Here is a 15,030-nt window from a genome sequence, read left to right on the forward strand (position 1 = left end):
GCCGAGCTCGTTCCGCGGAGCAGCGGCCCGTGAGACGGTTACTCAAGCGGATCAGAATGGTGTACTTGTTTAATTAGCGCCTGTGGGGAAGTGGGATGATCGAGCAATGATCATGAACGCATATAACAGTGATCCGATGGTGGAGAACGCCAAATCGCTGTGGTGGCTCCTAGCTCGCCCCGTTATACTGTTTCTTAATTTAGGTCCCTTCGCCTTTGGCTGCCATCTTGACGCTGAGAGGTGGGGGACCTCAGTTCTTCAAGACTTGTATATTATTCAACATCGTCTAGTGATCATCATAGTTTTATGAGAATAAATTTCCTCTTGTTCTTTTGGCGGTGCCATGAGGTTAGAGAGTTTTCTGTCATCACAGATCTGATTATTTAGGTACGATGAGTTTGTATTGTTGTGTCCAGCCTTTTTTGTTGGTCTGATTCTTTGTGGAGATAAAAAATTTAATCGACAACATGGTGAAGATATAATAATTCAACGGCCTGTGCACTTCTAGGGGATCATCCTGGCCCAAGTACGTTCATCGATCAAGGCTTCCCATCTGTTTAGGTGGGCGACTCAAGGCGCTTTCAAAAACCATTATTGATAATGTTCATATGGTGAAAGAGCAACAACGTCGTTGCTCCAGTCCAATTACAGCCTCTTTACTGAAGTCTTTGGTGCATTTCTTCGAGCAGAGATAAACGCCGTGAAGGTGTTTTTAGAAAATTTCATTGTAATTCTTAGGCATAAAAGTTACTTTGTATTTTTTTGAATCTCAAGTCCATGAGCATGAATAAAATTACATGTGTTTCTTAAAAAGAGTCAATTAAACCGGTGGTGCTAGAACTTGGCACAAATGGTCACTTTGGTGCTACAACTTTCCGGTGTACATCGAAGTGGTGCAAAAACTTGGCTCAGCTGTGCAAATATAGTGCTTATCCCGTTTGTATACGGAATCTCTGGTGACTAGGGACGTGGGGTCCGCTGTCAGCCGCTGGACCAGGAAGAACGCGCGTGTGGCCTGGTTTTTTCTGAAAACCCCCTGTGAATATTTTTTTTTCACAAAAGTCTCTGTGGATGTAGCATTTTGCACCTCTAAGCCCAGTTTTAAGCTGGTTAACCACTAAACTGATCAAGTTGTACTGTGTAATATGGATAACAACGGTATATATATTTAGCAAGCACGCATGTGGAGTTAAATGGGCAGCACATATGGCGGCCCATTTTGCACGAGCTATTTTTTAAGATATTTGTAAAATGTAAGTAACAAAATTTATGTTCAAATATTTGTGTGTTATAAATATTATCTAAACAAAGACATTTAGATATATAACCGTCTATTATACAAATGTGGTATAATATTTGCAATGTTTGTATAATTAAAAATATTATAATATTTTCAGTCGTAATTTTAAAATTTTGTATTATTTTTAGTTATACAAACATTTTTACAATTGATAAATACTTTTTTCAATACATGAATGTTTTCGAAATAATACGTGATTTAAAAAAATTTAAGTTATTTTTTGTATGTAAGTAGTTTTAAAAAATATGATAATATTTTTAAAATAATACGTGAATATTTTTATTTAATATACATTTTATATGTCCATATTAACTAACTATTTTATCAATACATGAGTGTATATTTAAATGTTTCTATTTACTAATCATGGTTTGTTTGTATAAAATTTATAACACACAAAAATTTGAACATAATTTTTATTACTTATTGTTTTTAGCACAACATAATTTTCATTACTTACACTTACAAATATCTGCAGCCATTTAAGCTTTAGGTGCATCACTGCTACATACATATAGGTTTGCATCATTGCAGATTCGATACTTGGTCGTTACCTTTTTCCGTTTAATTTTACATGCGGGACCCTCTGGTCGTAGAGGTGAAGAATGCCATGTCAGACCGGGTCCTTTTTGTGAAATATATATACTTCGAGGGGGAAATTTGAAAACATCAGGCCACACACCCCTTCTCCTGGTCTAGTGGCTGACAGCGGCCCCCACGCGCCTAGTCAGCACAGATTTTGTATACAGACTGTATTTGTACGTGGAAGTAAAGTTTTTGCATCATTTCAATGTACACCGCAATTTCTAGCATCAAAGTGACCGCTTACTCAAGTTCTAGCACCACCAACGTAATTGATTCTTCTTAAAAAAAAAAGCTACACAACTATGTGCAAATATGTCCCTTTTCTCCCAACTAATTTGCTTCAGGTCCCTCTCCTTCAAAACGACTGTCCCTGTCGCTCGCTCCCCTGTTCCCCAATCTCTCGTCGACGGTGGCGGCTGCCCAAATACGCAGATCCGGTGCTTCCGTGGTGGACGACGGCTACTCCGACGGCACCTGCTCCCTGCCTCCTCCCACCCTACTCCGGCATCCAGGTCGCTTGGCTCCGTCCCCAGGCCACCCCAACATCGTGTTGCGCATCCTCGTCAGCGAACGCGCCGCCGCCGCCACCGGCCACCCGCCACGGCTCCTCCTCCCTGGTGGCCGCAGGCGCCCCGCCAGCTCAGCTGCACGTCCCTACACCCGGAGGCAAGCTAGCAGTGGTCTAGTCCAGGATTGCTGCTCCCCGTTGCTCCTAGATCCAGCAATAGCTCACCGGAGGCAAGCCGGCGGTGGTGCTCGATCTCCTCGCCTCCTGGGCCTCGCAGGATTAGCAACAAGGTCAGCTCCGTTTCTCCCTCCTCGGCCCATCACATTCATCGGGAAAAAAATGTATAACCGGCCGCAACGCGGGCCCATATTTCAGCAGGCTGACTACTGTACCAGCAAAGCCAGCTGATTCCTTCCCCAATTCCGGCCGCTCGAAAAATGGCGGAGATCGCCGGCGACGAGACCCCGCCGCTACCTTCGTCTTCCGGCGCCGAGGAGTCCTCTCTCCTCTCGTCCCCTCCCTCGCCTACCGCCATCAGCGGGGACGAGCCGCCGCCGCGCACGAGGAAGCCCGGCACGAAGCGCCTCGTCCTCACCGCCTCAGTCCTCCTCTCCTTCCTCGTCGGTACTACCCCTCACCTCCCCAAATCTACCAGAGTTTTAGGGCTTTTTTCTCTTCTCTTCTCCGTATAACCCGCGCGCATCTCGCTTTCTCTCTCCATAGGACTGCCCTTGCTGCTCAAATCCACCGAGATCCACCGGTCGCCGCTGCCCTCCGACGCAATCGCCGACCTGTCCCGCCGCCTCCAGTCGCACCCTCCATCCTTCCCCTGCGGTCTCCACGCGGTGTTCCTCCGCTCCGGCCCTGGCTCCCCCGTCGCCTCCCTTGCCGACCAGCTCGAGCGGGCAATCTCGACCCAGCACCACCTCCTCCCCGCGTCTTCTACTGCTGGGAACATCTCAGTGTCAGTCACCATCCAGTCGGGCGGTGGCTGCACCAGCAGCACGGCTGCTGCTTCGCCTTGGCGATGTGGGTTGTTGACCGCTGCGGACTCGGTCCGTGATGACGAGGTGTTCGATGAATTGCTGCACTCCGCATTGGGTGGTCGTGATGGGGATGGGATGAAGGTTTACACTATTGTCATTGCTGAGGATGATGATGGGAAGGGGACGAGGGTTGTGATCGGAAAGCACCGTCATGCTTGGGTTGTTGGGAAGGTTGATGAGGCCGAGGCTCTGTCACTTATTGGCAACGTGTTCATCAAGTATTTCATGAATGGCGGTATTGAAGAGGGTGAGACAGGCATTGGGAAAGGAGAGTTCATGCCAGTTGGTTCAGATGGGAATGTTGTTCTTTCATTCAGCTTGTTGAATGCTGATCCAAATGATTGGGTCTATGATTGGTAAGAACAGAAACTTTGCATTATGTAATTCAGGTTATTGCTGCATGTCTGCTATGGGTTCAAATATAACTTTGTCCTGTGATGTGATAAATTGTTTAAGTAAAGTACAATGACAGTAATATTACTGAGGAATTATGGGAACATATGTCAGCACTAACTATAGACATCTGTTAGCTCCCTCATTAGAATCAATTACAGTTTATTTGGTTGTAGTTCGCTAGTACTCCCTCCGTTCCATAATTCTTGTCGTGGTTTTAATTCAAATTAGTACATGCTATTATTGCTGCTGCTGTTAGAAACTTTACTTTACACTTAAGCCTCCCACATGCAGGGAGTTCAAAAATATTGGCGAGAGAATCCTTACTCCTGTGGTTGAGGCCCTGCGACCAGTTGCTGATATCAATATAGAGAGTCAGGTGCATATTTTGCCTTGTTTGGGCCAAGCTTGCCTCCTCTATCTCTTCTAAAGGTGTCAATATTAATAAGTACCATACAACTTCTCCTGTTCTTTCCAGGTTCTCTACCACACTCCGAAGTCATCCTATTCTTATTCTGACGATAAATTGGGTGGCAATGTCCTTAGTATGGGAGACATTCCTTTCTTTGTATGTTTCTGACTTACTCTGCATATGAAATCTAGTCTTGCTCATTGCTGCATTATTTGGATAACTGCTTGTTAATGCCTGCTTTTTTAAGTGTCAGCTGTACTAATTTAGCGGTGCAATCAAATTGATAGGTAAACTCAAATGAGTGGCACTTGGATACATCGATCTCAGCTACAGGACGATCAAAAGTTCTTCAGTTTGTGGTGTATGTTTATTTAGATCACATCCGCACCTTTGAACTTTTTCTGTTCTTTACTTTGCAAGGCATGTCATGATATCAACGTTCTTAAACATATTACAGAAAAATACAAGTAGGACAATGCTGGCTTGCTACTCTGAATTTGCTTCATTTTGTGATCATACTCACTTTTCATCTGCCAAACTGCTGGTAGATATATGTGATCCCATTGTCTTTTGATGATGCTCTGTCCCCATTGCTGGATAGTTATTTTTTTTTTCTCTTTCACTAAACAGCACCCTTTACAGAATATGTCGTATTTTAATCCAGTATTCTGGTTTTCCAAGCATACGCAGACATAGGATAATATCTTTAAAGTTTCTGAATACTAAGTGTAATATATATTTTATGAACTTTGTGGATGGTCATTAGTCATCTGAACTGCTTGTTCTATAATGAACAGGTATATTCCATCTGCAAGGGAATGCCCTTTGTATTTGCAGCTTCCAGATGGGGAGCTTTCGAAAACTAATGCATTTATTTCCCCAGTAAGTACTATGCACCTTTCTTGTGCTGTCCAGCTTACCGTTTTTCTTGACAGTGTTATCCTATTATGTAGATGTGGGGAGGTGTTGTTATTTGGAACCCACCAGGCTGTTCAGTTGGTTCAAAGAAGGCGCATGGGACTCGGAGACAAATGTCATCACAGGTGTGTAGGATTCATCATCTTTTGTCTTTGCCTTCTTATATGTTTGCAAGTTCATTGTACGCTGAAGCATTGATGTGCAACAGGAACTTATGGAGACTCTGGAAATCTTCATTGGGCAGCTAAGACAGTTATTTGGTCTAAAACCAAACTATCATGCACAAGGCATGGATGTGGCAACTAAATTCCTAGTTAGTGAAAAGGGGTTTGCGCAATGGTGAGAATATCACCCTGCTTTTTTAATAGGATACCATGACACAAAATCATTTTGTTATGACAGCACGATTTCACAAAATCTGGATTGCATATTTCGTTTATCTGTAGTCACATTGGACTTGAGAACATATTTGGCATCATTATTATCAAATTCTTGTTAAAACAGTTTTCAGATTTCCAAATCATCGGCATTGTAGTATGCATAATATCAGGGAACACATTCATCAAGTTCAGTGCTTGTCTAAATATCATATCTGGAATTATATGATTACTTTGTAATTGGCGTGGGAAAGTCTGTCTATTTTTTATACTTTATAACTACACGGTTCAAGGTCACAGCCGTTCTAAGTTCAGACACTTAGTTTTGGTTAACTGTTGAACCTGTTGATCTCTAAGGTTCTTTACAGGAGTTATCTTCGAAGACTAACAATTATTATTGGTTTCTTGTTTCATAACTCTTACAGGGAATTGGATTTACTATACAGACATCATGCATGTTCCAACCTTTTGTCATGTGTCGCCACCTTGGAATCTCTTTCCAGCTTGGTACTACATCAGAATTTCTGAATGAGATAATATAAATTGTTGTTCTTCACACAGATACTCATGAATGTTGTTTGTGTTGGTAGGTCCAGTCGCTCCCAAGAATGATTGTTATGGATGAAATTGGGAGGCAGGTTTGTTCCTCTACCACTCTTGCTGAATGGATAGTTCACGGTCATCTGTTGCAGTACTTCTTTATTTATTTTTCCGCTACTGTTTTTGACTCTGAGTAAGCAGCAGAATATTCAGAGAAAACTCCACATGCCTCATGACCCTGAACATTCATGGAATCCATTGTTATTATCTCTAGTCCTTTACTTGGTTGTAGTATAAAATCACATCATAAGTTCATAGTGAGGTCAGGTTTTTTCTGATGTTTGACAAGTAATGTTTTCCAGGTAGAGCTTTCGCTTGAAGCCGCAAGCTTAGCTCAAAGGAACGCCACACTTGGAATAGGTGACTCTTCTGCAGGCAAGTTTGGCACACATTTTATTGCACATGTTAGGTGGAGACTGTGAAGGTTTTATTAACATTATGCTGTTCTGCAGTGTCTGCAACGAGAGCGAGGGCTTTGGCCGAGGACGCATTTTTCCATCCGTCCATTATGTCAATCAGTTATGCTTCCGTGGAGCACTACTTCGCCATTTACATGGTCAGTATTCACTGAATTATAGACCTCACTTAAGTTTACATTTGGCAGGTTGGTAGTACTTTGGAATTGTTTGTCCTAAACAAAAAAAATAAAAATAAACTAGAGCGTTATCGCTCAATTCTTCAACCTTGGATTTTGAAGCAAGGCTGTAGCATTGTAGTCAGCAGCCGTAGCCACCTCCTCTTATGTGAGTTGTGTAAATGTTGAACGAAAGCTGTCTCATGTTCCTTCAACAGTTCCACCTTTGAAGCGTTGTCTAATAATACAGGAGTAGTATAGATTTAACCATGAATGGAGCGTCGTTGAAGACTTGAAGCCCACACAAGCTGCCCTGTAAACTGACATGTTTTTCAAAAATGTTTTTGCAGCCATTCTTTGCGCCAGTGTGTTTGCATGTGCTGCTGGCGGCGATCAAAGAGCTGAAACGGTACAAGGTGGAGCGGGCCAAGTACTCGGCGTTCCTCCTCGCTTCCCAGTCCCGGGCGACGACTTCCTCCTGATCGATCCATCCATCCATCAAACAATCCATCATCGGTGACAGGCTGCAAAGCATTGCTGACTGCTCCGCGCTTGGCATCGTCATCCATCGTCCCACGGAGTCTGACAGGTGACCGAAGGCAGTAGATAATGATGATCTGTAGTGGCATCCTAGGCAGACGAGTAGGGCTTGCGCGCATGTAAATCTGTATAACTTGCAAGTATACGGTGGATTTTGCTTGCTTATAGTCCGGGCTGAGGACCCACATTTTTGTTCGTAAAAGAAGACTTGCCCTCTCACATGAAGAAATCCGTGTCAATTTCCAAGTTCGCCGTTTTTTTCCCCTTTTGGTTGAATCAATCATCTCTACTGAAAAGAAACTGGCGCTTTTGTTTCGCCGAAAATGGTAAGGCATCTTCGTTAGGGAAAAAAAAGAAAGGAAAATGGAACTGATCGCCGTTACGTTCTTTTTAAATGGCCGTTACCTATTTCTGTGACTGAGAGTATGCGGTTCTTCTCCGCGAAGGCCCCAAGCAACCGCAAGCGAGAAAGAAACCGCACGCTCGCGTAGTTAGTTACCGACTAACCGCGCCACCGGCGCTGGCGCACGGTCACAGTGACAGGCGGACGGGCGAACGACCCACCCAAGACTCGAGTCCACAGGCTGCGGTTCGGCAAAAGCGCGCAGGCTTTACTTTCGACGCTCCCTCCCGTCCCCTTCGCCTTCGCCTTCCTCTGCCTGCGCTCTCGACGCAAACCCCCGGGGCCCCAAAACGGCAAAACCTCTCCGCTCCTCCCCTCTGCCCCGCCTCCCACCCCATCCCAATGCGCGAGTAGCGTCGCAGCGGAAACCGCCCGCCGAGCGCGATGCCGTCGTCGTCGTCTCCCCCGCCGCCGCCCGGGGCGTCGGGCGACGCGGTGCCGCCGTGGCTGAGGGCCCTGCCGCTGGCGCCCGAGTTCCACCCCACGGCGGCCGAGTTCGCGGACCCCGTCGCCTACCTGCTCAGGATCGAGCCCGCCGCGGCGCCCTTCGGCATCTGCAAGGTCGTCCCGCCCTGCGCGCGCCCGCCCCGCAAGGCCACCCTCGCCAACATCGCCCGCTCCCTCGCCGCGCTCCGCCCGGACAAGGCCCCCGACGCCGACGACCACGCGCCGTCCTTCCCAGTCCGCCACCAGTACCTCGGCCTCTGCCCGCGCCCCGCGCTCCAGACCGTCTGGCTCTCCGCGCGCCGCTACACGCTCCCGCAGTTCGAGTCGCGGGCCGCCGCCGCCCGCGGCCCGCTCCTCGCCCGCCTCGGCGTCCCCGCCTCCAGGCACCTCCAGGGCGACCGCCTCTCCCCGCTCGACCACGAGGCGCTCTTCTGGCGCGCCGCCTCCGCCGACCGCCCCGTCACCGTCGACTACGCCAGCGACATGCCCGGCTCCGGCTTCCCCCCCTGCGCCGCGCGCCCCGTCCAAAGCGCCCAGCCCGCGCACGTCGGGGAGACCGCCTGGAACATGCGCGCCGCCGCCAGGGGCCCCGGATCGCTGCTGCGGTTCATGCGCGACGAGGTGCCCGGGGTCACCACGCCCATGCTCTACGTCGGCATGCTCTTCAGTTGGTTCGCCTGGCACGTCGAGGACCACGACCTCCACAGCCTCAACTACATGCACCTCGGCGCCGCCAAGACCTGGTACGGGGTGCCGCGCGACGCCGCGCTCGCCTTCGAGGACGTCGTGCGCGTGCACGGCTACGGCGGGGAGGTGAACGCCTTAGGTGAGGAGGCGTCCGCGGCCGTTTGTTTTGTTTTCTGCACTAGTTCTGCCGTGTCCTCTGTTGTTCTCACTGCATTGTGGTTCTGTCGAATTGCGGTGCAGAAGCATTCGCGACGCTGGGGCAGAAAACGACCCTGCTGTCCCCTGAATTGCTCGTCGGCTCGGGGGTGCCCTGCTGCAGGTGCTGCTTTCTCTCGGTTTTGAACGATTTGATCTCATGATACGTGTGTGTGGTTGTTGACGGGGGCCTGGTTCTGTGCGCTGGAACAGGTTGGTGCAGAATGCAGGGGAGTTCGTGGTCACCTTCCCAGGATCATATCACTGCGGTTTCAGCCATGGTGAGCGCTCGCACCAGTTAACATCACCGAAAATCCTCCTTTCGGACACTGCATTTCTGGTTGATGCATGCATACGCAATTATGCATGTACAGTGTGTGCCAAACATCATGTCCAAAACCTGTAGTTGTCTTAAACATAGGTTTTGCTAGATGATTTTTGCAAGCACGACCCTGGGTTTATATATAGTTATATTAACGTATCCCTGTCCTGAGTTTGTTTATGCATCTTGACATGGCGCCTTCGTCAATTCATCTCACCTAGGCAGGTGTGCAATATGCAAATGCACGATGTGTATTTGTAGTGAACACATGAAGGAACTCGTTCCTATGGCATGCCATTGGAAAACTGAACTTAAGCTGTTACTTGGCCATCACTTTGTTGGCTCTTGCCATTTATAATAACCCCATGTGGACCAATTCGATTTGGGCAGGTTTCAACTGCGGCGAGGCATCAAATATAGCTACTCCTGAATGGTTGAGAGTAGCGAAAGAGGCAGCAGTCAGGAGAGCCTCAATCAATCAACCTCCATTGCTGTCGCACTATCAACTGCTCTACGAACTTGCACTGTCAATGTGCATCAGGTATTTGACACAAATTGCATGCTTCATGATGCACTGTTCTTATGAGATATTCTGTTAGCTTCCTGCCTCAATTCAGAAAATATGCCGTTCTTATAATTCCTTGTCATTGTCCAACTTATATCATGTTTTCACCTGAAAATAATTGGTCTGCAGGTGTGCAATCTGCAACTTCCATGTATGTTAAATCATAATATATGGTTCTGTGACCAGTGTTTGACAATATTTGATGTTCCACTTTAAGTTTCTCTGACCCAGTCAAGGAAGTATATTTTTCATTTGTGTGTCTTAAAGTAGCCCTGGTTTAATGATATTGTCTGGTAACCATGAAAGGAAGTTGTATATTTTTCCGTTCTGTGTCTTACAGTAGCCATGACTTAGTGACAACGCTTCAATCTGGGAATTTTGTTCACGTATATATCGTTGGAGCTCTCTTTCTGTGCTTGGAATTGGCACCCAGCGCAATGCTTTTTGTATATTTTTTTGGACCTTTTACTTATTGTTTTCCAACTGTTATATATCTAGGGACCCGTCCATTGGGGCAATGGAACCACGCAGTTCTAGACTGAAGGAGAAGAAGAAGGGTGAAGGGGGACAATTGGTCAAGAAGTTATTTGTCCAAAATGCTATTCAAGATAATGAACTGCTTAGTTGTCTTCTGAATGATGGATCTTCTTGTATTATTCTTCCTATAAATGCTCATGATGGTCCTGTTCTTTCAGCTTTGCGTTCAAGATCCCAATTAATACCTAAATCCAAGTTGTCAAGATGTACACATGATTCACATAATGCAGAAGGTGACAAGGCGGATGTAATCAGTGCTGCTGGGCTCTTAGATCAGGGCTTATTATCCTGTGTCAGCTGTGGGATTTTAAGTTTCTCCTGTGTTGCTGTCATCAAACCAAGAGAGTGTGCATCAAAATACTTCATGTCTTCTGATTATAATTCAATCAATGATCAGATTGTTGGTTCTGGAGGGAGTCATCTGGCAAATGCAGCTGGAAGTGAAGGGACCAATGGTGGCATTCTACGTAAGTTGCATATTTTACAACATATAGCATCAAGTTTTTATGTTGACTTATCTTCCCTTTTTCCTGATCAGCATGGGCTTCTTTATTCGCCGAGTTACTGATATTTGCATAAGTTCTTGAAGTAGTCAACAGATTAAAGAAGTTATAACTAGACCATTCGGACTCTCAAAAATAAATAAATAACTAGACCATTCGGAATTCAGTGGTTAAAATGGATGCAGATTTGGCCTTCTGATTTGATTTTATTGGAAACGTACAACCTTCTTTAAAATTTCACAGCTAAAAAAGAGCATAGCCTTGAAACTTCCATTCCTTGATCATGCTACGTTGCCAACCACAGAATAATGTATGTTATTCTTTCAGAGACGGTATCCAGAATTACAGGATGCATTGCTTATTACATGGAAAATGGGCCACTTGATAAATTTGCTTTTTAAGTCATTCTTGTGATGGATATGAATAGTTTGTGATACTTATGACCTATTTGATTGCTCATTGTGTAATACTCCCTCCGTTCCTAAATACTCCCTCCGTCCCAAAATAAGTGTCTCAAGCTTAGTACAATTTTGGACCGAAGTTAGTACAAAGTTGACTCTTATTTTGGGACAGAGGGAATATAAGTCTTTGTAGAGATTCCACTATGGACCACATACGGATGTATATAGTTGCATTTTAGAGTGTAGATTCACTCCATAGTGGAATCTCTACAAAGACTTATATTTAGGAACAGAGGTAGTATTAGTTTATGAGCATATCTCCTAGGAGACCAATGGACTATCACATTAATTCAAAACAGAGAACAGTCGCAGATGTCTTCGATGCTTGTAGAGACAAACATACATGGATGTAACTTGTGTAGCTCTAATTGGTTTTCTTGCTCATTTGCTATGCTAAAGTGGATTTCATCTTAGTTTCTTTATCTTACAACATTTTTTGTGTTATCTGATGCAATGTATGTATTCCTCATCAACATGCAGGACCCAGTTTTGAACCATATGGCAATGCAATACTTCCTGATGCTGGACCTGTCACTAGAAATTCTGCTCCTGATCTTCTGGCATCTCCTTATGGGAATCAACCGGACACTGATGAAGATAATCGGAACAAAAAAATTAAGGTCTCTCATGACTCCAGCGAATTAGACGGAACGAAGATTCCCTCAAGTAGCATTAAATGCCAACAAAGACCATCATCCCAGAGCTCTCAGTGTATTGGTGGCTCAAGTATTTCGAATGGACCAAGAGGTGTTCGCACAAGAAACAAATATCGACTTAAGATGGCACTGTCTCAAGGTTTTCAGCTAAAGAATAATTATTGGACAATGGAACAGAAGGTTCAACCTGAACCGTCAAGGTCAAAAGAGACTGTGAAGGAGCCACTTGATGTCAACGGTGCAGAAAATGATGCTACATGTAACAGCGCTGCAATCTCTGTGGGTGACCCTAGGATCTCTACAACCACGATGGACAACTTAAATAAACCAATTGTGAAAATTGATAAGGATTCATCGAGAATGCATGTATTTTGTCTTGAGCATGCTGTCGAGGTTGAGAAGCAACTCCAAGCAATTGGTGGAGCCCATGTTATTCTTTTATGTCGTCCAGGTCAGCCATCAAGCTGCTTACTCAGCATGATCGAGTGCAATGCACCTTTTTATAAATCTAATGTGTTTTGAACTTGTGGCATCCTCTCTAATGCTTCATCTACTACTCGGTATGACTGGGCAGTGGCTCATTGTGATTGTACTTGAATATGTTAATGCAGTTATTATTGTTCAAAAGCACATTATACTCGCATCAACGTTGGTAATATCACGAATTAAATTTAGACCTGTTGTGCTTGAGGTGTTCATGATACTGATTCTTGGTTCTGAAAGCATAATTGACTTGTTTGTTATGGTTTGTACAGAATATCTTAAAATAGAAGCAGAAGCAAGGTCGTTAGCTGCCGAACTGGAAGTTGAGCATGGCTGGAAGGACATCCATTTCAGGGAAGCCAACATGGAGGACAGGAAGATGATAGAAGAGCTCCTGCAGGATGAGGAATCAATACCAACAAGCAGTGATTGGGCTGTGAAACTGGGAACTAATCTTTACTACAGTGCAAATCTGGCCAAATCTCCTTTACATAACAAACAAATACCATACAACAGGGTCATCTATAGGGCATTTGGCTGCAGTTCTCCTGATAACTCACCAGTAAAACTGGAAAACTGCGAGGGGAGTCAAGACAGGCAGAAGAAAATAGTCTTGGCTGGCCGATGGTGTGGGAAAGCATGGATGTCAAACCAGGTCCATCCATTCCTAGCTCAGAGAATTGAAACCAGTGAACTGGAGGAGGCTGACAAGTCTAGTGGAGTGGAAGCCTCCAAAAGAAAGAGTAGCACTATAACAAATGTACCAAAATCAAGCAAGAAAAGGGAGAACATGGCTGTGGAGGTAACAACAGACACCAAGAGGCCCAGACTAGCTGAGGGGCACAGCTCCAAAGCATTAAAAGGTGTTGCTGAAGTGTCCCACCCGGCACCAACTGCAGTGGTTCCCCGTGTTAGCTCTAGGATTGCCGATAGAGCAAACAAGCTAAAATCAGAGATGACAGAAGAGGATGATGATCCTGCTTGCCGTCCAAAGCCAAAGGTCACTTCCCATTCGCGAAGAAGGCCACCAAAGAAGATTGAGGTTGAAGCAAAGAAGCAAATGAAGATGAGCAAAGGAGACAAGATGATGGTTCCAACTGCTCCAAACGATGACGAGGAGCACCCATCTGCTGCCAAGGGGGGTCCTTCTGCGGGCCCTGCCACTAAGCTGGAGTTGTCTCCGCGTAAGCACAGAACCAGAACCAAAACGATGAAGCAACTGAAGAAAGCCACAGGAGAGGAGAGGACTCCAAGAGATCATCCAATGCACGTCGAAGGGTACACATGCAGCATCGAGGGCTGTTCGATGAGCTTCGACACGAGAAATGAACTGTCCCTGCATGAGCTCGACATATGCCCGGTCAAGGGCTGTGGAAAGAAGTTCTTCACGCACAAGTTTCTGCTGCAGCACCGCAAGGTTCACACCGAAACGATGAAGCAACTGAAGAAAGCTACAGGAGAGGAGAGGGCGCCAAGAGATCATCCGATGCGCGTCGAAGGGTACACTTGCGGCATCGAGAGCTGCTCGATGAGCTTCGACACGAAAAAGGAACTGTCCCTGCATGAGCGCGACATCTGCCCGGTCAATGGCTGTGGGAAGAAGTTCTTCACGCACAAGTATCTGCTGCAGCACCGCAAGGTTCACACCGAGGACCGTCCGCTCAAGTGCCCGTGGGAGGGCTGCGACGTCGCGTTCAAGTGGGCATGGGCCAGGACAGAGCACCTTAGGGTTCATACCGGCGACAGGCCCTATGTTTGCCGTGAGCCAGGGTGTGCAGAGACGTTCAGGTTTGTATCAGATTCCAGCCGCCACAAACGCGAGACAGGCCACTCAACCAAGCAGACTAAAACCAAGACATGAAGCAGGAGAAAAGGTTATGGTATACTAGAAGCGACAGGGGTAAGTTTGTATATAGTGCACCAGTACCCGGAGCTCACGATTATCTTCATTTAGCGAATTCTATTAGTAAGCACCACAATGGGTGTGCTTTATTTTCTATGTATCTAATTACGATCATTGGTCATTTCTATGATTACTAATGTAGCTAGTCTAGCAGTTTAGCGCTGATGTTATGTCTGATGTATTGACGTTGTCACTTATAAATGTCATGTTTAGTATGATCACCCTCTTTTGGCTCCGCTTCTTTGCTGTGTTAACCTTTGTGACATGGATGATAGTTTTGCTGCGGTGATTATTATGTTTTGAATAAAAGAAGGGAAACCATCTGATCCGAAGCCACTTTTGCTGCGGTGATGCCGCGATGGTATGGTGACACTGTAGTTGTGAGCTCGTTTTTTTTTTTGTGCCGGGGGTAGTTGTGAGCTTGTTGGAGGCGGTAGTGCACAGAAGAAAGGCACAGATCCGTTGGCTGTCGTGGATCCGTTTGTGCTGTTGGGCTGCCCACCCAGTTTGTGGGATGGCATGCTTGCATTGCTTTTTGGTGCTGTCAGGATTGAGACTTGGGAGTGGGACTGAAACTGAAATAGCTGCCTGGTGCGTCAGCCACGCAAGGGGTTC

General features: G+C 46.0%; 2 protein-coding genes across 3 annotated transcripts; both read left to right on the forward strand.

Annotated features, from left to right (window-relative positions):
* The first annotated feature begins 2,256 nt into the window (after window positions 1-2,256).
* Window positions 2,257-7,499, forward strand: LOC123080175 (GPI transamidase component PIG-S). 2 transcript variants are annotated; one of them, XM_044503070.1, is made up of 14 exons: window positions 2,257-2,683; window positions 2,769-3,017; window positions 3,117-3,795; window positions 4,127-4,211; window positions 4,311-4,400; window positions 4,532-4,605; window positions 5,042-5,126; window positions 5,198-5,287; window positions 5,371-5,501; window positions 5,965-6,046; window positions 6,130-6,177; window positions 6,442-6,514; window positions 6,592-6,695; window positions 7,064-7,499. In XM_044503070.1, the coding sequence occupies exons 2-14, from the start codon at window positions 2,831-2,833 to the stop codon at window positions 7,193-7,195; spliced, it is 1,860 nt and encodes a 619-aa protein (XP_044359005.1). In that variant the 5' UTR covers window positions 2,257-2,683; window positions 2,769-2,830; the 3' UTR covers window positions 7,196-7,499. The 2 variants fall into 2 exon arrangements, with proteins under 2 accessions (XP_044359005.1, XP_044359006.1); XM_044503071.1 differs by having other exon boundaries at window positions 2,772-3,017.
* A 372-nt stretch (window positions 7,500-7,871) lies between these two features.
* LOC123080176 (lysine-specific demethylase JMJ705) lies at window positions 7,872-14,644 on the forward strand. The gene is made up of 7 exons (XM_044503072.1): window positions 7,872-8,929; window positions 9,031-9,109; window positions 9,199-9,266; window positions 9,698-9,848; window positions 10,371-10,876; window positions 11,854-12,480; window positions 12,785-14,644. The coding sequence occupies exons 1-7, from the start codon at window positions 8,041-8,043 to the stop codon at window positions 14,371-14,373; spliced, it is 3,909 nt and encodes a 1,302-aa protein (XP_044359007.1). The 5' UTR covers window positions 7,872-8,040; the 3' UTR covers window positions 14,374-14,644.
* The last annotated feature ends 386 nt before the right edge of the window (window positions 14,645-15,030 follow it).

Source organism: Triticum aestivum, chromosome 3D, assembly GCF_018294505.1.
Source record: "Triticum aestivum cultivar Chinese Spring chromosome 3D, IWGSC CS RefSeq v2.1, whole genome shotgun sequence".
Classification (NCBI taxonomy): Eukaryota; Viridiplantae; Streptophyta; class Magnoliopsida; order Poales; family Poaceae; genus Triticum; species Triticum aestivum.

Coding starts and splice junctions, on each gene's coding strand:
- LOC123080175 (XM_044503070.1), top strand. CDS start 2,831: ATGGCGGAGATCGCCGGCGACGAGACCCCGCCGCTACCTTCGTCTTCC. Junction 4,212..4,310: donor ATATCAATATAGAGAGTCAG/GTGCATATTTTG, acceptor TGTTCTTTCCAG/GTTCTCTACCACACTCCGAA. Junction 5,127..5,197: donor CTAATGCATTTATTTCCCCA/GTAAGTACTATG, acceptor CCTATTATGTAG/ATGTGGGGAGGTGTTGTTAT.
- LOC123080176 (XM_044503072.1), top strand. CDS start 8,041: ATGCCGTCGTCGTCGTCTCCCCCGCCGCCGCCCGGGGCGTCGGGCGAC. Junction 8,930..9,030: donor CGGGGAGGTGAACGCCTTAG/GTGAGGAGGCGT, acceptor ATTGCGGTGCAG/AAGCATTCGCGACGCTGGGG. Junction 9,849..10,370: donor GCACTGTCAATGTGCATCAG/GTATTTGACACA, acceptor TTATATATCTAG/GGACCCGTCCATTGGGGCAA.